The sequence below is a fragment of the Sphaeramia orbicularis genome, chromosome 8 (assembly GCF_902148855.1).
Source record: "Sphaeramia orbicularis chromosome 8, fSphaOr1.1, whole genome shotgun sequence".
Classification (NCBI taxonomy): Eukaryota; Metazoa; Chordata; class Actinopteri; order Kurtiformes; family Apogonidae; genus Sphaeramia; species Sphaeramia orbicularis.
Window position 1 is genome coordinate 51,046,555 of NC_043964.1, and position 22,863 is coordinate 51,069,417.

Genomic DNA, 22,863 nt, shown 5'->3' on the forward strand with positions numbered 1-22,863 from the left:
CCCCCCCCCCCCCCCAACAACTATGTGATTAATCGCAATTAATCGCAGAAAGCCATGCGATTAATCGCGATTAAAAATTTTAATTGCTGCCCACCACTAAAATAAATAAATAAATAAAATAAATAAATAAATAAAGTCTTGAAAATGTTAAGATTATGATGAAGATTTCGAATTAGGACTACAACTGCTGATAGTTGAACAAGAAAGCAGGGGGACACCGTGGCCCAATCCCAATTCACCCCTTGGCCCTACCCCTTCATTTTGGGCATTCACGTGTAGGGGTAGGGGTGAGTCGGAGGGGAAAGGCTAAGGGGGAGGGCTGTTTGGCTCTCGAAACGGAGATTTTTTTCAGGACCATACTACAAATGGAGGGGTATGAGAAATCTCCCATAATTCTGTTCAAATCATTGGCAAGATAGAGGTAAACACAGCAAAAAAGTGCAGTAGTGTGACGAAAGAAACACACAAAATGTACGTATTTTCTTTGTAAACAACTTCATCATTTGATCGTCCATTTAATGCCGTTTTAATGTGTTGTAGATCGCATTTCTGCACTTTATAGTGGATAGCTGCAAAAAGATGACCAAAGCCCATGGAACAGCTGCTGACGGCATGGAGAATACTTTCGGGAACAAAATTATCACATCTGTTTATAGCGGCATCGACGACTGCTGATGACGTAGCAGGTCTTGAAGGGTTGGACCATTTCATAGGGGAGTGTTTCAACTGCTGCCCCTTACAACTCCGTTTCAAGGGGTAGTGCCAAGTGCAAGGGTCAAGGGGTAGGGGTAAGGGGGAGGGGCCAAGGGGTGAATTGGGATTGGACCCATAACTTCTGAGGTTCTTAAATTAAGAAACACTTTTTAAAAGACAACAAACACCACTGAACTTATGGTTCTTGTTTTTCACCGCTTTGGGAAAAACACCTGAATGCAGCATAAACATTCTGTATAGGTTGGATCTGTTTGACGGCAGTTGCTAACAATTTTCATAATGATGGTGAAAACTCATTGAGACATTTGGGACTTTCTACAACCCTTTGGCTACTTTGTATGACATGACTCCAGGTATGTTTACTGCTGCCAAAGTACATGTTTACCTCTGACAAGGAGGTCATGCAGTTTAATTTGTCCCACTATGGGCTCACAATTAGTCAATAACACTGCACCACTCACTGACTTACTCTTAATTGAAATAACACTTTTAGTCACAAGGTACGTGTTTTTGTGCGGTATGAAAATACTGGACACCAAGAACTAGAGGGTCAAGAATTTCTCCCATCCAATCCTGCAAATCATTCTGTGGTTAAGAGCTGGTGTCACCGCAATAAGTAGAGAAAATACTGACAACTGAAATAGGATTTACAGGTAAACAACTGACGAGAACACTGGACTCTGTAGTAACAGGTGACTTACAGCCCATAAATAATAAAAAAAAACACACACACTACAGTCTAAAAGCAGCCACTTGTGATTTGACTCATAGGTAATGGCATCAGCCAGTTTACGTCAATCTGAGAAAGGTCACATGACAATATTGCAATCATTGCTTTTGAGGGGCTAAAACATTTTATCATAAATCTGAACAGGGCTTTAGGGTTTCACTCGAACACAGGGCCACCTCCTACAGCTGATAGATTTTTGAATAGAACATCAGAATTTGAAAATAAAATAAATAAATAAATGGTGCCATATCATCTGTATGTTAAACCTCAAATGAGCCAGAAACATTTATAGAATTTATATATTTATGGGAATGATTCTGAAAATGCAGAACGGCATTTTTTTTGGCTGTTGGCATTTAAGCAATTTGAAACCAAATCTCACAAAATATGTTGTTTTAGTTGAAAATATTTTTTAAAAAATTCTATTTGAAGTGTAATATTACTCTAAAGTTTAGGGACAGAAATAACCAAACTGAAAGAATCATACAGTCTAAAGACTAGTAAAGTATAATAAAGGGTACTTTTAGTGGAGCAGGATGACACGGCTAAACCTTAACTCAGTTTTTTCTTTTTGTTTGGTTTCTTTTCTGGGTACATGGACCTGGACTGTATACTCTGTACTAATATGATAAACCAAATATTACTGGGGGAACTCATTTACAGTTAAAGGTGGGGTCTGAGATCTTAGAAAAACGGTTCGAGCTCGCTACATTTTGAAAATACTCAGTTCAAAAGTCCAAACCCCTTTCTTCAGACGTCCCTCCGAAGCCACGCCTCCAGAGTAGTGGCACGCGCAATGCTTGTTCCCGGGGGTTCACGAGCGCTGCACAGCAACAATTTGCCGGCTGCTGCTCCAGACCCGGGTTGGGCTCCACTCTGTATGTGGTCCGGACCGGGTCCAGCCACAGCTCCGTCTCCTACACGGGCTGAGCCTCCAGCTCACGTATCCATGCATACCGCATTGAGTTTCCTCTAACACCCCCACTCTTCCAGAACAGCCGCAGTTCACACCTATGTGACTAATGTTACATTTACTACTGATTTATGTTAGCGACTAAACAATTTGCAGGTGAACTTTCCATCCTAACATAGTTAATATAAGAAGGTTCTGGCTTCACTTCCTGTACAAGTGCATCCTCTGGGAACACGCGATTCATGCTCGAAGAGGGGTACACGCAGAGCGGGGAAGGGGGGAGGGGTGAATGGCAGTTGAGTTTGATAGACATATCACCGTTCAATCATTTTGAGTGAGTGCTCAAAATGATTGGATGGTGTTTTTTCAGTCCTGTCCGTTCCACAGGTGACTGTTTTTTTAATTTGTGTGTTTGAGCATTTAATTAATTAGTTGTAATCAGGGTGTGAAGGGGATTTTAAGGAATATAGTAACAAATGCTCCAGAAAAACATCTCAGACCCCACCTTTAATATATTTCAACCAAACTGGATGCATTTAGAATGTTTGTGGATCAAAAAGGAATGTCCTCGATTTGGTGATTTAGGCATTTTTTTTCTGTTAGTATTTTTTATTTGGTTAGAACATTTTTTGGTCAAAAATAGTCACTTGCTCCAGAACACATTACAGAGTTGCTCTTCTTTTATAATGTGAGGCCTGAGGCACCCCGATAAGATGCTGCTCGCTCCACATTTATGACTAGAGGGATGGTGGTTTGTTAGAGTAACAGAAATCTAAGAACTTGGCTTAAATGAGTTCTGGTAAAACAGTGGTGGTTTACATTGGATTCACTTATTTAACGTCTACCTGCACTGGTCATGTTTACCTAATTAATTGTGCTTTGTGTTTTATTTATAAGCAAGAGAGATGCAAATTCAGTAAAAAAATCACCATAAATGCACCATACTAGACTTTTTTATTATGGGCGGGGGCAGAACCCATGGGAAGCAGCCATCGCCAGCCAAAAGTAACATATCCTTGATGATTCCAGGTGATGAGTGTGAGTAAACATGCAGCAGTCAGTGAGTTTAAATGACCATAAAAATCCAAAAACTCAGAGTAATCCATTAATTGCCGTAATCAGATGTGATGCGTTTACATGCACATCAGAAATACAATAATCGAAAAACCCTGGTTTACATGTTTCAGTCAATTATTTGATTTATTTTGTGGTACGTACGTATGTTATGACATAAGATGTACACTTCCTGTTATTTTCAAAACATTCGGTTTTGTCTCATTGACCATGGCAACGCCTACGGTGTCAGCGTTAGCTGTCCTAATGTGGGAGGAGCTAATAAGACCGTCCAGGGATGATTTGAGTCTCTGGACGATATGAGTCGCGCATGTGTAGAGGCCTTTTTTTTCTGTCGACCATCTCTTGTGACTTGCTACAGCAACCTCGCAAAGATCGCATCATTGGCATAGAGTCACGATTACTCTCCACCACTTACAGGGTGGGGAAGCAAAATTTACAATAAACATTTAGTTGTTTTTTCTCAGCAGGCACTATGTTAATTGTTTTGAAACCAAACATATATTGATGTCATAATCATACCTAACACTATTATCCATACCTTTTCAGAAACTTTTGCCCATATGAGTAATCAGGAAAACGTCAAAGAGTGTGTGATTTGCTGAATGCACTCGTCACACCAAAGGAGATTTCAAAAATAGTTGGAGTGTCCATAAAGACTGTTTATAATGGAAAGAAGAGAATGACTATGAGCAAAACTATTACGAGAAAGTCTGGAAGATACTATTAAAGAAGAATGGGAGAAGTTGTCACCCCAATATTTGAGGAACACTTGCGCAAGTTTCAGGAAGCGTGTGAAGGCAGTTATTGAGAAAGAAGGAGGACACATAGAATAAAAACACTTTCTATTATGTCAATTTTCTTGTGGCAAATAAATTCTCATGACTTTCAATAAACTAACTGGTCATACACTGTCTTTCAATCCCTGCCTCAAAATATTGTAAATTTTGCTTCCCCACCCTGTAGTTTCCTCCAGACTTAGATCAAAATGTTTTTCAGCTAGATAGGCTCTCAGCTGTGAAAGAAACCGAAAGTAGGCGTATAAATTGACTCTAGAAATCACTTCTGATCGCTAGAAAGATACTTCTTGAAGGTACAGTCTCTGTACTTTTACATAATTTGACTCATACAACAGCGATTTGTCCTAGCGAGGTCGCTAAAGCGAATCGTTAAAGATGTCCAGCAGAGATAAATGCTTCTGTGCATGCGTGACTCATGTCGTCTGGAGACTCAAATCATCCCTTGACAAAGACTACAGAACAGGTCACATGTTGCCGCTATCCTTCATTTCATGTCATTGTTTACTTTTTTCCTTAGGCTCACATTGTTGCTGCGTAACTTCCATTTATATAGATTTTTTTACGCATCCACAGATCAGATTAACTTGTATGCATGCATGAAGACATTAGAGCATTGGGGAGAAATCTATGTGTATTAATCCGATTTGTCATAATCAAATAACATCAGATTTTCCTGTTTACATGATCACTTGAATAATTTGATAACTTCAGATATTGCATAATAATCAGAGTATTGGTGTGCATGTGAACGGGCACAACGAGCCAGATTGAGTGTAAAGCATGTGTTTGTTGTTTTGTGCAGCTGTAAGCTTCACACTGTCATTGTCGGAGGGATGCGACCCAGCACTGGGCGATAATGTGTCATCTTAGACCGGAGTCTGCTACGTGGGTCAGTACCCAGTCCATCTCAGCCCATCTCAATGAGTCTGGGTCAGTACCGGTGCTGGAACAGCCTGTGAAGGAGGCAACGTGTCGCTGACCGTGTCCGACTGACGGAGCAGCGACTTAGTACTCAACAACGGGCTTGAATGTCAAAGGATGGAACTGCTAGTATTACAGGTGATCTTTTGAAACAACTAGCAATGAAAATTCCCTTCAGGTACCCTTTAAAATACTTCTGCCACTTAGCCTTGACATCTGTTCATTTCTTGCTGATTCTACCAAGTACATCTGAGTATAATTGTATGTAATTATATGTTTTTTTTTCTTCTTTTCATGTGATGAGGATTCTGTTGGTGACTGTAAATTGGCTTAAGAGTCTGGATTCGACCAACTCTGTATGCAAAGTGTCATGAGATAAGTTGTATTATGATTTGGCGTTATATAAATAAAAATCTAATTGATTGAATTTGATGTAAAGTACGTTGTAGCGTTGCTAATGAAGTGCTTTGGAAGGTGTTGAGGTGTTTCAGTGTCTCTGGAACATTATGGAACACTTTATGAGAGGGTTCAGATTACAATCATAGAAAGTGGCAGAGGATGGAATTTTCTGTTTTCTTTTCTTTGCATTTGTTAAGGCTGGTAACCAAAACCAATTACTGACCTAAAATGTTTAACAGCTTCTGAACCACTAAACCCATGGATATGTTGAATTAATTGGTGTAAAATACAGTTTGTCATCTTTTCATGGTCATCAGATATGACCCATTTGGATGTTCAGAGGCTGTAGTTACCGTGGAAACACCGTCATCTTCTACAACACTGATTCACCAGTAAAACCCATGGAGTTGGATCAGTGACAGTGGATAGACTGGGTTTATGTTTAGTTAATGAGAGATTTTACTGAAAAAGTCACTTTTTCTTCAGTTTTCTCTATTTTTGATATAATAATCCTCAACTCTACTCTAAACTTTTATGAACATTTAAATGATTAGTCAATTAAATGTAGGAAAATACCAGATTTTCACTGAAAAAAAAACACAAAATACAGAAAATAATATTACAATAAATGGTGATAAATCACTTAAGGATGGTTAAATATAGAGAAAAATGTCACACCAAACCAAACTATATTCATATGTCATTACCCCATGTTTTGCTGCAGACATAAAGGTGGGAGGATTTAACTAGCAAGATGCACAAATCTGGGATAATTTGTTCTGTACTTAATTTGTTACGTTTATAAGAGAAAGGGCATAGGATGAGGCCTAACAGTAGTCGCTTCTCCAGGATGGAATTTTCTATTTTCTTTTCTTTGCATTTGTTAAGGCTGCCACTGGTAACCACAACCAAATACTGACCTAAAATGTTTAACAGCCTCTGAACCACTAAACCCATGGATATGTGGAGTTAAATGGTGTAAAATACAGTTTGTCATCTTTCATGGTCATCAGATATGACCCATTTGGACGTTCAGAGGCTGTAGTTACTGTGGAAACACTGTCATCTTCTACAACATTGATTCACCAGTAAAACCCATGGAGTTGGATCAGTGACAGTGGATGGACACACTGGGTTTATGTTCAGGTAATATCGTTACAGAACAAAAAAAAAAACTTTTTCTTCAGTTTTCTTTGTTTCTGATATAATAAGCCTAAACTTTAATCAGAGCTTTACTGAACATCTACATGATCAGTGAAATAAATTGAGGAAAATACTTAATTTTCACTGAAAAATACGCTAAATACAAAGGATAATCTTGTAATAAATGGTGATAAATCACAGAGTAGAAAAAAAAAATCATTTGGGAACTGCCACAAAAGTAGGGTCTTAATAGGTTAAGGTATTTATTTTTATCTTATTTGTCTGTTCAGATTATACATATGTTTATATATCACATCAGAAACCAGTGGACTTGGATATTTCCACCACTTCTATTATTGTTTGATTGAGAAACTGATTCTAATTAATTAGTAATGTGTTTTAACGATGAAGCCTCATGACGTCCACCAGGTTTAGGAAACAGTCATGTTTAGACAATGCAGTTCAAGTTGTGCTTCAGCCACTTGTTAAACACTGAAACTAGACAACAGCTGCTTTTCCATTGGACATATGCGCAAAACTTTACCGATATTTACTAAATGTCATAAAAACATTAGTGTGTATGTCAGTTTTTCCATTAAATCACAAATGCAATGATTTGCTTATTTATTATCGCAAAATGTCATGAGAAGTCATTCCATAAACATGGCGACGAACATAAATATCACGTAGATTTACACATATATAGTATTCTATACTCTATCGTACTTTATCCCGTACTAAATTCTAAAATGATTCAGTTTCTTGGTGTGTCCACACATACTGCACTATGTTTGTTTTAAGACTCTTCTTCACTTGTAACATCCATCAGCGTCCATTTCTGTTAGTTCACGTGACTCTAGTTGCGCAAAAAGGTCTTTCCTTTGCAGTTATGTGCAATATACCAATTTCACTACACATAAAAAACCACCTCTAGCAAGCGCAAAAATTGTTCATCAAAAAACGAGTTTTGGTGAAATTGTCGTTTTTCCATTAGGCAAATTTTATGCGCGAGTTATATTCATGCAATTAGAGGGTCAATGGAAAAGCAACTAATGTTTCCTTAGAAATAAAGTCTAATCCATGTGTATCAGCTTTACACTTCTACTGCTGTTAGACCTCTGGGAAAAGGACAGAGGTTCAAAAGGTTGACCTGTTCCTTTATTCTATACCAAACACATATAGAGCTGTATGATGAAAAGCTGAACTCTGAGTGGATTATTCAGGGGCTAATTTTGTCCATGTCTTGAGTGAGATGTTCTTTAAAATTTCTGTATATTTACATCACAAATCAAATATTTTCAGTGGATGAGCACCTTTTTCTGCCTTATTTTTCCACATAATTTCTTGGTAAATAGTCAAATTAACAATTGCTTTAGATCACAGGTGTCAAACATTACCAAAACTGGGCTGTCTAAGGGTCCAGTCCGGCTCGTGGGATGAATTTGTGAAATGTAAAAATGAAACTGAAGATATTAAAAGTCAATTTAGTTGAGGTTCCACATTCAGCTCAACCTGACCTCAAATGGGTCAGACCAGTCAAATACTATCATGATAACCTATAAAGGGGGGCAGCCGTGGCCTAGATGATTGGAGAGTCAGCTTGTGACTGAAGGGTTACCAGTTTGATTCTCTGGACTGGCGGAGAGTTGTTGGGTGATTTGCCCTTGAGCAAGGCATTTAACCCCCCCATTTGCTTCCCGGGCGCCTGACATGGTGAGGCCACTGCTCCTAGCATGCACTGTGTGATCCATGATCTAGTGATGGGTTAAAGGCAGAAGACTAATTTTAGTGTGTGGTGCGTGTTTACATGTGTGACAAACTAAAGATTCTAAATAATGACAACTCCACATTCTTCACTTTTAGTATATAAAAAAAGTAAAATAATATGAACATGTTTACCTTTACAAACTATCTATTGACAAAAAAATGTGAATAACCTGAACAAATATGAACAACTTGAAATGTCTAAAGAAAACATCAACATTAATTTTGTCAATGTCCTGCCTGTTATTAAAGGTGCGGGAGTGACCAACTTTCGTGACCAATTTTTCATCAAATCTGTAAAACCACAGTCATATCCTCAGTATCATGAATCTGTAAGTCTTTCTGGGATAAAAAAACCTGAATCTCTTGTATTACGGTGAACAATTTCTTAGTGCCATCCACCATAAACAAACCATGTGTTTACAAATAGAGCCAGGAGGGAACTCGGGCATCTTCGGAATTTTGTCATGATGTGCATTGTGGGAAAGAGAGGCTCACGCAGCCATCTGAATGCGGCAGCTGATACAAACACGACACAGAAACGGCAGAAGCTCCCTTCCCTCTATGCATATTCCTCCAGCCGTTTCTGCATTTCAGCCGTTTCCGCGTCATGTTTGTTTCATCCATTGTTACATGCCAGGAGGTCTGGGGTGCCGACATGTAACAAAAACTAAAAGAAAGAAAAAGATGTTCCAGGAGACAGCAAAGAAAAACGTGGAGAGCAGGTCGCTGGCAACAAAAAGGCGTTGAATTTATTATACAAAAGGAAAAATTGTACACAGCCAAAATGACTCAAAAATTAACACAAGCTTAAGCCAACAAAAAAAACCTAATCACTGGTCTTCATTGTTGGAGCTCCCGTTATGTAGGCTGGTGAATTGGTTGCAGGTGTTTCCAGTTGGCCAAAATGGGAGGCGCAGACAAGGAAAATAAAAAAAAACAATTAACGGCCCCAGCTGTAACACATAAAATCATACGGTTGTGCGAACCTCCATTTCCCGCAATGCACGTTGCGACAAAATTCCGAAGATGCCTGAGTTCCCTCCCGGCTCTGTTTGTAAACACATGGTTTGTTTATAGTGGATGGCACTAAGAAATTGTTCACCGTAATGCAAGAGACTCAGGTGAGTAATCCCAGACAGACTTACAGATTTGTGATACTGAGGCTATGACTGAGGTTTTACAGATTTGATGAAAAATTGGTCACGAAAGTCTCCGGCACCTTTAAATGTTTCATTTTGTAACAATTTGTTTTATTCGTCGATCCATTGTGATCTGTAACTTCTAATGCACATGTAGAAATGAGAAGCCCAGGCATAATATTGTTAAAATTGCACTTAAAATTGACTTATTCACAGTTTTTTAAATGACAGCTTGTAAATGTAAACGTTTTCATAAAGTAATTTTCCTTTTTTTCCTCTAAAACATACAGGTAAGTTTGGAGTTGGCATTGTTTTTATATTATTATGTTATCATTTTACTGGTCCGGCCCATTTGAGATCATATTGGGGGGGGGGAGGCCCGGCCCCTGAACTCAAATGAGTTTATTATGATTTAATTTGATTTAATTATGAACAATGGTGCATTCTGCAAGAGCTGCCACCTCGTTCTATTTACTTCATCAATAATTGCATTAATTAAATTGTTAAACCAAGAACTCATCAAATTGTGACACTGATCATTTGTTTCTTCACTGACAGAACACGACAAAACGCTGTGTTTTCCTTTAGTTTAGTGTCCGTGTCTATGTGTGGTGTCTTTGCTGGGCTTTGCATGGCTGAATCCAGACTGTAATGTGCCCGGCTTTGTGCTCCGGCTGCTGAAGGTGGAGCTGGGGATGGAGTGTGGAGGGGGCGGGGCTTGCATATGCGCAGCAACAGGGCAGAGAGAACACGGAGATGGCGGTGTACCATGCAATGTCATACCAGTAAATAATACTTACATAAATATCTGCACCATAAAATCCATCCTGGTAAACAACACTGCAGAGGATGCAAACACAAACAAACAGACAAACAAACACAATAAAACAAAAACATCCATATTAGTGCATGTTGTCATGCAGGCACTAGGCTAGCCACAAACCAACCCCATCTCCACAATCCAAAGAAAATTAAAACGACCCAAAAGAATAATAATAATAATAAAAAAAAAAAAGAAAAGAAAAAAGAAACGAAAATAAAAGGAAAGGAAAGGAAAAAGACAGAAGAAGGGAAGAGGCAAAAGGAATGGACAGCAGGCACTATTCTGCACTCTAATGGCTGGATAAGGAGGCTGGGAAGGTTCCAAAAGGTGTTCTCCTAGGTTCTGTTTGGAGCCAATCAGCAGCAGGTTCATGCTGGGCTTCGAATCTGAACAGGAGACATGTTCTTTGACTTTTTTTTTTAAACTTTTTTTATCTTAGCAACACATGATAATTAAGCCAGTACAGTAGTTACTAGGATAAGTGCTTTGTTTTGCCTCTGAATCAGTAAACCAGTTTATATCCACATCTGTACACATTCATATTCCACTAGTGCATTGACCCCATGGAGAACCACAGGTTCTAGATCCTCTGATCCACTTCATTCTTTTACTTTCTTTACTTTCTTGGTAAATTCCACCGGCATTTTCAGTTGAATAACCTCTCAGCTGGCATGTCTGTTTCTGTACATGAAATCTGACACCATGGCAACGAGGCTCTGTTCTGTTGCTAGGTAACCCACTTCAATGATGATTCATAGCAACGCGATTGGCTATTAGCTAAATGAAAAAATACATTGATTTTTTCACACTTTACAATGTGGTACTAGTCGTTTCTCTGTATCTGCGAAACTGAGAGAGTTAAGACGCAAAAATTGAGTATCTTGAAATTGATGACTTTGCGTTTGACCTTTCTAGGTCATCCAAGGTCAACAAAATTGGTACCAAATGAAAGGTCATATGCGACTTCCTATAAGTCGATGATACAAAATTAGTCGATATCTGTCTTAGTTTTCAAGATAGAGGCCGTTTTCTGAATATGCAAATTAGGTGCTTGACCCCAACTTTGACCTATATCTCAGCTGGACTTTGGCTGACTATTGACAAAAACTAATCAAGTCGACTAGAGACCATGGCAAATCATTTGGTCATGGTTTAATATCAATAATGCTTCAAATGTGACTGCTAGAATGCATACAGACAGACAGACAAACTGACCAATATGCTTACCCAGGGTGCAATTTGTCAAAAAAAAAAAAACAGACGGGGGAAAATTTATTTATTTATTTATTTATTTGTCGGAGTGGAGGGGGGGCAGCAGTTACATACGTGGGAGTGCGGTCCATAAATAACGTAACTACCGCTTGCCTGAAATGAAAGTGAAACTTAACATACTTTCAGCATCTGACTTCCAGGTTCTGTTCCTCTGTTATAAAGTGGATCTTACATGACATTTTCACATCTTCTAACCTATATCCACTGGCGTCACAGTGCATGAGGATGTTCACAAATTCTGAGACTGCTGGCAGTTCAGGTGAACATTAACGCCAGTAATTAGGGATGCACAGATACCACTTTTTTCCAGACTGAGTACAAATACATACATTTGAGTACTTGCTGATACCAAGTACCGATACGAGTACTTAATAATCCCATTTCAGTTCTTAGTTCCTTTTGTAAATGTGCTTTATTGTCGTTGTCATTAGTCTGACTGGAACAAAGTGGTGCTATTGACATTTAATGTGTTGGAATGAGTGTTTCTCAATTAATCCACCAGAGGGTGCTGCTCTTAATTAACCATACTGGATAAATGCCACGAAGAAAAGTAACGTTTTTGAGGAGAAAGTCAGTAATAACAAACATGGAGACCACAGAGGTAACACTAATGTGGATACTGATGTTGCAGTGTTTTCGCTGGTAAGGTTTAAAAGCTTAGTTTCAGCGGGTAGAGAAAAGAGAAATGAGCCATAAGTTTGGTTTTCACTTCTGCTGGTGGCGGTCCGCACCGCTCCGTACCCCCATAGTATTATCAGTAGGATGGAAACAGGCCCAGCCCTGGGTAGTTCTAAATCTGTCTGTAGTTTTTCTCTAACTCACACAGTGGCTCTTTGAACAGATCCTCTACCTCCACAGTTCTGCTGGCATTCTCCGTCTGGGTATGCATCTGTGAACACCTGGAAAACGGATGGAATGTACGCAGAGGACGGACAGAACGCTGCGTCCGTATCTGTCTGTGTCTGTAACGTTACTGGCAGTCAGCGTTACTTCATCACCGTCATTTATTTTGAAAAATCTCCACTCTTCACACATTATTCCACCGCTGCGTACCTGCTGCACTGAACTGTGAATGTCACGCTGCCATAAGTAGTATCAGTGCGGTTGTACCGGATTACTTTTACGAGTACGAGTACAAGTACACACGCTGAGTATCGGAGCCGATGCCCGATACTGGTATCAGAATCGATGCATCCCTACCAGTAATGTAGGATATAGGTGGAAGAAAACTGTCACAACCTGCCTGTTATTTCAGTTGGTTGGGTGCCCCCCCCCCCCCCCCCAGGATGAAATTCATTGAGCAGAGGTAGGGGTGTAAAATCCAGAGAGGGGTTAATCCCCCCACCCCCCCCCCAACAAATCGCACCCTGTGCTTACCCTCCAGCAAACAAAGAACAGCCTGTTTTTACTGCAGGGTAAACAGGTATCCCTTATAAACACGATGGTTAAACCATTCATTCCAGAATATCTAATCACTTCTACAGTCATGTCTTGTAATCCGTGTACCATTGACGTCTGTTCGGTGATTTAAACTATGCTTGTACATGCAATAAGTCGGTGCGTGAACGCATGTTGGTGTGCATGACATGTACGAAGCATTCCTCATCTGGCATCCAATAAAAAGCAGCCGGCTGCTGCTGTCAGCCCTGCATCATGGAGTTCCATTTAACATGAAGAGCTCCTCAGAGGACTGAGTTTCCAATATCCCCAGCCATTAGAGTTGTTTCGCACCATTTGTGCTATCTCTGATAATCAATAAGTTCTCAAATGTCAAGGTGGCCCAGAGAGCCATTTCACTCATTAAACATATTCTGTCAGACTGCAGCATGGCTACATGCACATATTGGCTTATTGATACTACAAGCTGTCATGTCAGGCCCTTTTATTGGCGTGAAGGAATGTTTCTGAGCGCACACACACACACACACACACACACACACGCACACATTAAACTTGGGTTCTAGCTATAACACAGGATTTATTTTGAATCTACTCATTGTCACATGAGACAGTTTTAATAAAAGTACATCACCGTCCACATTAATAATTCACCATATGACTGCCACTGGGGCAATTAAGCGGTGCAGTCCCGTTAATGAAAGTACAATCTGTAGCATATATCTGTGTCGAGACCACAGCCAAGTGTTCAGCCAAACGCCTATCGTCCTCATCTGAGGTGACACTTCCTCTGCTGCTGTATGAGCTTATACAGACACATCTGGAGACACTAGTGTGTTTCATATTTACAATGAAGGTCTTCTCTGAGCTGTTCATTACCTGTAAATAAAAAAACTGCCAAGGAATTAAAGCCACCCGAGCACCACTTCTAGTCCACAGGAATGTTCATACTGTCGTTGCATTTAGGTGTCCTCAAGTCAGAACATTAATCATCTGGTTTTATAATTAAAGTATCTTCAATAACAGTCGCTGCTCTGCATGGCTGGAAGCACAAGTCAGTCTAAGACAAGGGTGTCAAACTCATTTTCTTTCAGCGGCCACATTCAGCCTAATTTGATCTCAAGTGGGCCGGACCAGTAAAATAATAACATGATAGTCTATAAATAATGACAATCCCAAACTTTTCTTTTTGTTCCAGCGCAAAAAAAAAACATTAAATTGAGAAGATTTACATTTACAAACTATCCCAAAAAAAAAAAAAAAAAAAAGATATAAATAACTCAAAAAACTGGAATTTCTTAAGAAAATTAATACTGCAATGTTAACAATATTACACCTAAACTCACTTATACATGTGTATATTGGATCTACAAAGGCACAAAACATTCAGTAACAGGTAGAATATTATAAAACTTGCACTTCATTTTCTTTAGACATTTCAGGTTGTTCATATTTGTTCAGGTTATTCACGTTTTATTGTTAAAGGATAGTTTGCAAATGTAAATATTTTCATAATTTAATGTTATTTTTAAGAGAAAAACTTAGAGTTGTCAACATTTATAGGCATCATGTACTTTTTTCACATTAAACCAAGAGGAGATTTTGGAGTTATTATTATTTATAGGTTATAATGCTGTTGTTTTATTTTTATTTTATTTTGTGTATGTGGAACTTGAACTAAAACGAGTTCACCACCCTTCACTGTTAATGTTTTCAGTGTAATTTTTGCACGCATGTTTGACACCCCTGGTCTAAAACACTGAAAATTCTAAACCCTAAATTTCTAATCTTGTACACTGTCAACTCAATGATTACAGAAATAATAAGGGGAGACTTTTTATTTTATTTATTTATTTATTTATTTATTTTGACAGTTTTCAGTCAAACATGCCCAGATGGAGCTCTGCTAATACACACTGATGTAAACAATAAACAAAAACTAGTTTGCATTTATATATTTATACTTATCAGTGTAAGGTGTTGAATAATACTAAGGAGTATAGACACACATTAGATGAAAAACTTGGATATGAGGTGCCTTTTACAACCATTTTCAGCCCATAATGGTAGAAAGACTGTGTTGCTAATTGCTTTCATTTCTTGGCTGAACAAGTCCTTTGGTAAAATGTTATAAATGTCTTGGCATATTCTGCAGAACACACTTACACACACATACACACACACACACACCATGTCTTGCAAATTTAAGAATATTCAGTAATACAATAAAAGACTGAAGGCTTCAATATTTTATGGAAACAATGCTCAATGGAAAAAAAAAACACAAAAAACCCACTTTTCTCATTTACTCTGTAATTTAGCAGTTACCAGTGCTAATGCAAATAGAGTTTAAAACAGGGGTGTCGAACTCATTTAAGTTCAGGTTCAACGTTCAGCTCAATATGATCTCAAGTGTTAACCAGTAAAATAATAACAGTAAAGAAAAGTCAAATTACATTCTGAAAATGTTTACATCTACAGAGTTTCCTTAAAAATCTGAACAACACGATGTCTTAGGAAAAATAACAGAAATTTTCACAATATCCTGCCTCAGTTTACCATTTACATATGTGCATTCTAACTTAAGAACATTACAATTACAATTACGCAAAACATTTAGTAACAAGCAGAATGTTGTTAAAATGACACTCACTTCTCTGAAGGCGTTTCAGGTTGTTCATATTTGTTCAGGTTATTCCCAATTTTTGTTTAAAGGATAGTTTGTAAATGTAAACATTTTCATGTCATTTTACTTTTTTTTACACTAAAAAAAGACACAATTTTCATTATTTATAGGTTATTATAATAGTATTTTACTGATCTGACCCACTTTAGATTGAATTGGTCTGGATGTTGAACCTGAATTCAAACTATTTTGACTCCACTGATTTTCAGTATCTTCAGTGTCATTTTTGCATTTACTAAATTCATCCCATGGGTTGGATTGGACCCTTTGATGGGCAAGTTTTGGCCCACGGGCCACATGTTTGACACCTGTGGTTTAAACAGTGAGTGAAAATGGTGGAATGACATAAATCAGTTTGACCACTGATGGATTCACTATTTCAGTTCTGTTTTAACAGTGGCATATTATCCAAAATCACTGCAAATTCATTACTGTTAGCAAACTGTATCTATTGTAAGTCTATCTGTGTCTGACTGAATATATTTACCCCCCCCCCTCCAAAAAAAAAAAAAAAAAAAAAAAGGGGAGCCAAGGGGTATTGCTTTTAGTTTGATTTGTTGGTTTGTTTGTTTGGTTGTTTGTTAACACTTTAGTAACAAAACTATTAGTTGGATTCATACCAAATTGTGATTACATTTTGGGAAAAGTAGGTCAAAGTAAATGTTTTTTTTTTTAATTAAAAAATAAATAAATAAAAAATTCCCGTTTACTTCAAATAGCCAAAATTTGTCTATGCTGTCAGTGTCTATGCTGACATCAGCACACACATAGACATGGTGACATCAGCTAGATCGATATCAAAATAAGCTACAATACATGAGAGGGGCGGAGTTTGTTGTGCCTGGCACCACTTGTTGCAATGGTATTAATGAGAGATATTACAAAGGAAATTAAAATTCTGTATTAAATCTAAAATATTAGAGTAGACAGAAGGAACTACACTATTTATTGAACAGGTACAGTCACATGAATTTATTTGGGAAAAACTCAATTCATTCCAATATATGATGCTAATTAACTATGGTTGCAGACATAGACAGATGGGTAGTAATATGTGTTAAATCTTTACCGGGCAAGTGACTATTTTTGGTCATTTCCGCAAACATTAACCCTATAACGCCAAATGTATCATATTTGAACCGTGAGTTTTGAAGCCCTCTGCATGATCAGTGTGATTTTTTTTTCTTGAACAAACTGATGTATACAACTAGATACATGCAATACACAGATAATCCACCAGGGGGAGGAATTCATTCACCAGAGGCCTTTCCAGTGACACTACAAGACTGTCATTGATGAGGAAGGAGGAAGAACTGTGACCATTTACAAAAGGAATTACCAATTTGTTAAGACATGTTTACCTCCGCCAAGGAGGTTATGTTTTTGCCAGGGTTTGTTTGTTTGTTTGTCTGTCTGTTTGTCTGTCCGTTAGTGTGCAACATAACTCAAAAAGTTATGGACAGATTTTGATGAAATTTTCAGGGTTTGTTGGAAATGGGATAAGGAAGAAATGATTAAATTTTGGTGGTGATCGGGGGTGGGGGGGCCCACAGGGGGGGGCCACTGATCAGCCTTGGCGGAGGTCTGCGCTCTCCGAGTGCTTTTCTAGTTATGTTATATTATGTTTTTGTTTGTTCAAAAATAATAATAGTTGAGCATTGAGACCCAATGTACCAAATATGATACAAAATTGAAACTCATACATGGAAATTAGTATTTGAAAAAAAATGTTTTTTGGTTGTTCAGAAGGACCAATAAAGGCTCCAGTTTCAAAGAACCAGAATTTTGGGTCAATGATTTAATTATTCAGGCTTTACAAGGTAAAAAATGGGTCCATTCCCGTCCTTCAGTGAGTTCAAGAAGACTGCTGTTTTTTTTTTATTACCCTATACAGTGATTCGGAAAGGATTTTATAGACATTTTGAAGCTGGAAATAGTGAATATGAGTGATTTTTGTCAGTTTACGACCTTGTAACAGTTGTTTTATTGCATGTGTTTACTTTTTCGCAAGTGCTGCTTGGATGTTTTATGGCAAGAGGAGGGAAACTGTTGTCAAGGTGGTAGATAATGATGTCCAATAAAACACCAAGGTTGAAAATTTGTATTTCAGAGTATTTCAATAAGTGCCCTAAAAAGGGTTAAGTTATGTATGTGTGTGTATAGTGTTAGTGTCTAAAGCTGTTACTGATTGTGAACGTAGATGTCAAAAGCACTTTGGAATCATTTCTGTCTCCTTAACTCTCACACCTCAGAACTATTACTAAACACATTTACTATTATTCATCTAAGGCTACAGTTCCTGTGTGCTCTAACATGTCATCTGTCCGGCTTTGCTTCAGTTTACCTGTGTTGATGCACCAGTTTGAGCTTCACTTGCCTACTCACTGACACCCCGTCACCTACCGCATTCATTTTGATTGAATGTTGGGAAAATTTACTGTGACTTGTAACATTAAGAAATGAAGTCATTTGTTACTTCAGCTCAGTTAGCTGCAATATGCTATCAATTTAATGTCAGAATTTGTAATGAATATTAATGAGACACAATTGATGCTGAGCGCCTCTTCTCTCCTTCTTAAACTAACTCCTATCCAGCCTCCTTACTGTCCATTTGCTTGCAGTCAAAGAGCAAAAAGAAATGAAAAGAACCAACAGAACAATTGCAAATCAGATTTGACTGCCCACAAATCTTTGCTCTTTTGGTTTGTCTTCAGAGCATTCAGCCATAGAGGGTCAGAAGGGGTTACTAATGCTTTTTTTTTGGGTTTTGTTTCTGGGTTTTTGGAGGGTAAACAGTGGGAATACAGTGGAGGAGCTCCCATTTCCCCATGAACACATCCTCACTAAATGACACCACAGTACAAGGCCAAATTGACAGTCATTTCCCATGAGTCCGTGCAAAGGTACTTGTCTTGGAGCGTGCCCTTCGGTTGATTCAGCATGCTGTGGAAGTAGGAGTGTGTTATCGCTGTGAGGCAAGGCCGGCATGCATCGCTCCACTGACTCTGAGCACAGACATTTGGGACTTGCCATTGGATGAGGGAGAGGGAGAGACTAAAGAGGCAGAAATGACAGCGGGACGGGAATGAGACGGGACACTCACCCTCCATACGCTGGGATGTGGGGCGATGGAGTGGCTGCCCTGAACGTGTTGTAGACGGTGCGACCTCGACCCCGTAGGTGGGCTCCTCTGTACGCCGCTGCTGCTGCTGCACTGGCTGCTGGGTAGGGAAAACCTGGGACTGGAGGCAGAGCATGGCATACGATTAGGGCTGTGTATGGGAAAGACATGAAGCTGTAAGCATGGGGATGTTTAGGCTACGTTCAGACAGCAGGGCTTAATGCACAATTCAGATTTTTTTGTGAAATCCAATTTTTTTGTGTGCTTGTTCATATTATAAATTAAATGCGACTTCTATCAGTTTTGAGTCAAGGTTATCATCGTTAACGAAAACTAACCAAAAGATGAAAACTAGAATTGAAAAAACATTTTTGTTAACTGAAATAAATAAAAATTATAATTAAAAGAAAAAATGATAACTAACTGAAACTGTATTGCGTGTTTACAAAACTAACTAAAATGGATAAAAATTATGGATAAAATTCCCTTCGTTTTCGTCTTTGTCAACGTCGGATTGATACGAAAGTGATTTGTTTCGCTCTAGCAATGTCAGCTAGCGGCACTATACGACACTTCACGGTCCGTCACTTCTCGTCACTGGTCGTTTAGTCGTCTTCTGGTCCCCACTCTACCTGGAAACATACTTCATACTTCATACATTAGACTAAAGTTGGGAGAAAGCAGCAGAGTCCTGTCTGGGATTTATTTGAATACGACGGCAAAGAATAGAAAAATACAACAAAACTAAAATTAACACTAAAACTAAACTAAAACTAAGCATTTAGAAAATAACACAAACTAATAAAAACTATCAAACCTGCTCTAAAAACGAATTAAAACCAACTGAATTAGAGAAAAAAATTCATAACTAAATAAAACTAAACTAATGAAAAATCCAAAACTATTAGAACCTTGTTTTGAGTCTGAACTGAATGCGACCCTGAAGTGACCCATATGCGCAAAAGAGGTCCTGATGTAATACGTGACCATGCAGCACGCACTGTTTACGGAAGTAAATATGGAGCAGTGGCGGCTGCTCGTCTGTCAGAGGGGAAGCTCATTGTCGGCTTACATTAAAAAAAAAAAAAAAGTCAACCTATTTAAACATAAATTCGGCCCTCCGTTCCTTTTTAAGAAAATGGTCAGTGACCTTATCGTACCAACTAAACAAGAAAACGCTGAAATTATGTTAAATTGAAACAAGGAAGTACAATGAGTATGTTTTATTTACAGTGCAAGAAATGAACGAGTAATTTCGTAGTGGTTTCTCTCTTGATTTCACAGCAGAATGTGCGACGGTATTAAACTGAACTGTGTCAGTGAAGGAGTAGATCTCAAAATAGCTGTCAATCAAACGAGATTCAACCTTCTGACTGATCCTCCAATCAACACGTGGAAGCCTGGCGTCCAGCCCAGCCAAGCTCCGCCCACAGCTCCATTCACCCCCAGAGATGCCAAGCGTCCAGGGGCGGGACAACATCATGGCATTTATCCAATTACCGTCCAGTTTTGAGGCAATGAAAAAAACAGTTCCACTCAGTCCCATTGAAGTGCATGGACACTGAGCATCTACGGACAAATGCACTGAGCAGAGATGGAATGAGAAAACAGCGCAACGGGAATGGAGGAGAAGTGAACAACATCGAGTCTGTTGGTTTGTGATAAAGCTGATTCTGAACGAACTCGTCTGTGAGATGAACGTGTTCTAACACATTTGGAGTCAATGAAATGTCAACACAACCGAACATATTTAACCATTTAATTTTTGTAATTTCAGGGGAAGCCGAGCTTCCCTTGCAGTCTGTGAGAAATCGCCTCTGATATGGAGGCATCTCATATCGGCGTGTGTGTGGCACAGATAAAGTTTCTCTACAACCGAAGTCAGCACCATTACAGACAAATAATTTTAAGTAGAAGATTAAAAAAGAGGAGAGCCAGGTTTTTTACTGTGGCCTTTTGTGGTGCAATTATTGCTACGTCTGAACAACGGAGTATTTGGATGTGGAGTCAGGAGTGGTGGGATGGTGACGTTAGCGGCTTCACTGACACAGACTTTATTCATAATTTTCGAATGTCAACAAGAACGTTTAAATATATCTGTGACCGCCTCTCCATAACACTCTCATGACAAGACACTCATCTCCGGCGACCTATATCTGTTCACAAGCGTGTTGCAGTCGTGCTGTACTGGCATTTCAATGACGTAAAGGTCGGATAAATGCGACTTGGCCATTCAGACTGACGTCTCATTGCAAAATAGCCGATATGTATGGGATTTAGGACCAAATATCAAAATGACCTGGGTCGGATTTGAAAAAAAAAAATTTTCGCTGTTCAAACTGTCTTTAACAGATCAGATACAGGTCAAATAGCGGCAAAAAATCGGATTTGGGCCACATTTGGCTGCAGTCTGAACGTAGCCTTTCATGACAAAAAAATCTAATTTAAGATTAGAGCTATTAGACACGAGCTTTTAAGGAACATTGTTGTACACTTTTAAATCAGGGCTGTCAAACTCATTTTAGTTCAGGGGCAACATTCAGCACAATATGATCTCAAGTCGGCCAGACCAGTAAAATAATAAAAAAAAAAAAAAAAACATGCATAAAATGTCAACTCCAATATTTTTCTCTTCATTTCAGTGCACTGAAGTAAAATTACATGATGCAAATGTTTACAGTTGCAGAAAAAATTATTAGACCACCCCTTGTTTTCTTCAAATTCTTGTTCATTTTAATGCCTGGTCCAACTAAAGGTCCATTTGTTTGGACAAATGTAATGATAAAAACAAAAATAGCTCATAGTAGTTTAATTTCAGAGCTGATATCTATTCATTTAACATGTTTTCTTGATAATAACCAAAATCAGTTCTTACAACAATATCTATGGCATTGTACTGACAAAAACAGTGCATTTAGACATTCCATGTTTTCTTTTCTGTCTGTTTTAGTCACATGATAATTGCATAACCATTGTTTCTGATGACTTTTGATGGTCTTATAACTCTATATTTACAAACTACCGAGAAAAATAAGTGCAATTTTAACAGTATTATATATCAGATTCTCATTTCCTCATGTACATTATAACTTTCAGATCACAGTGGATCTACAAATGCACAAAACATCTTGTAATGGACAGAATATTGGTTCAATTACACTTATTAATCTTAAAACATTTCAGGTTGTTCATATTTGTTCAGGTTATTCACATTTAAAGGATTAGATTAAATTATTAGAGGCAGTAACATTTTAAGCCACACTAAAACAACACTAAAAGAAACACTTTGCATCATGACAACAGGACTTTCAAGTGATGTTTTCATCTATATAATGCATATTCGTTACATAATTGTCCATTTTTTGAGCATTTCATTACAAGTCATATGATTTTGCTTACAAGTTTTAGTGTTTTGTATCCCTCAAAAGTGTCTCAATATAGTTGTGACTTTATTTGGGGAAGATAAAGTATAAGTAATTTGTGTTTTATTTATTATAATTTCATGATGCATATGCAATTGCAGTTAATTTATTTCAGAGTAAAAGTTACAATACATTTAATTTGTGATTTATGTTAAAAGTGGAGTTAAAAAAAAAAACAATAGTGAATGCTAAGATTGTAGCATAAATATAACTACATTTCCCATTAGGCTTAGGAATTTTCTTGGAAGTAAGTCGAGTTGTGAAAGTTGTATGTGTTTTTAAGTTGTGGCAGTAAAAAGGAATGCGCCTTTTAAAACCCAGAGTCTCTCTTTGTTATTTTTGGATGTAATTTGGATCATTAAAACAGATATTCCCTTGTTCCCTTACATTTCATACTGATAGAGAACGTACACCATTACTGTTCTAAAAATCCTCATAGAATGCAGAGATTATTCCAAGTGTTACAACACAAAGCCGTACACCTGTTGGTGATATGTGCATGTGAATCCTGGAACAAGCGTTTGTTGTTGAATAAAAGGTG

At 38.1% G+C, this 22,863-nt stretch overlaps 1 protein-coding gene across 6 annotated transcripts in view; it reads right to left on the reverse strand.

Annotated features, from left to right (window-relative positions):
- rbfox1 (RNA binding fox-1 homolog 1) overlaps window positions 1-22,863 on the reverse strand; it is a 268,652-nt gene that overhangs the window by 44,870 nt on the left and 200,919 nt on the right. For 4 of the 6 annotated variants that reach the window (XR_003936026.1, XM_030140969.1, XM_030140968.1 and 1 more), the window contains exons 8-9: window positions 18,883-19,021; window positions 10,401-10,440 (exon numbers count right to left, since the gene is read on the reverse strand). Coding sequence is in view for 5 of the 6 variants with exons in the window: in XM_030140969.1 (XP_029996829.1) it covers window positions 10,401-10,440; window positions 18,883-19,021 (179 nt within the window). In the remaining variant the exon portion in view is untranslated. The remainder of the gene's footprint in view (window positions 1-10,400; window positions 10,441-18,882; window positions 19,022-22,863) is intronic. The other 2 variants (XM_030140972.1, XM_030140971.1) reach the window with 1 other exon arrangement.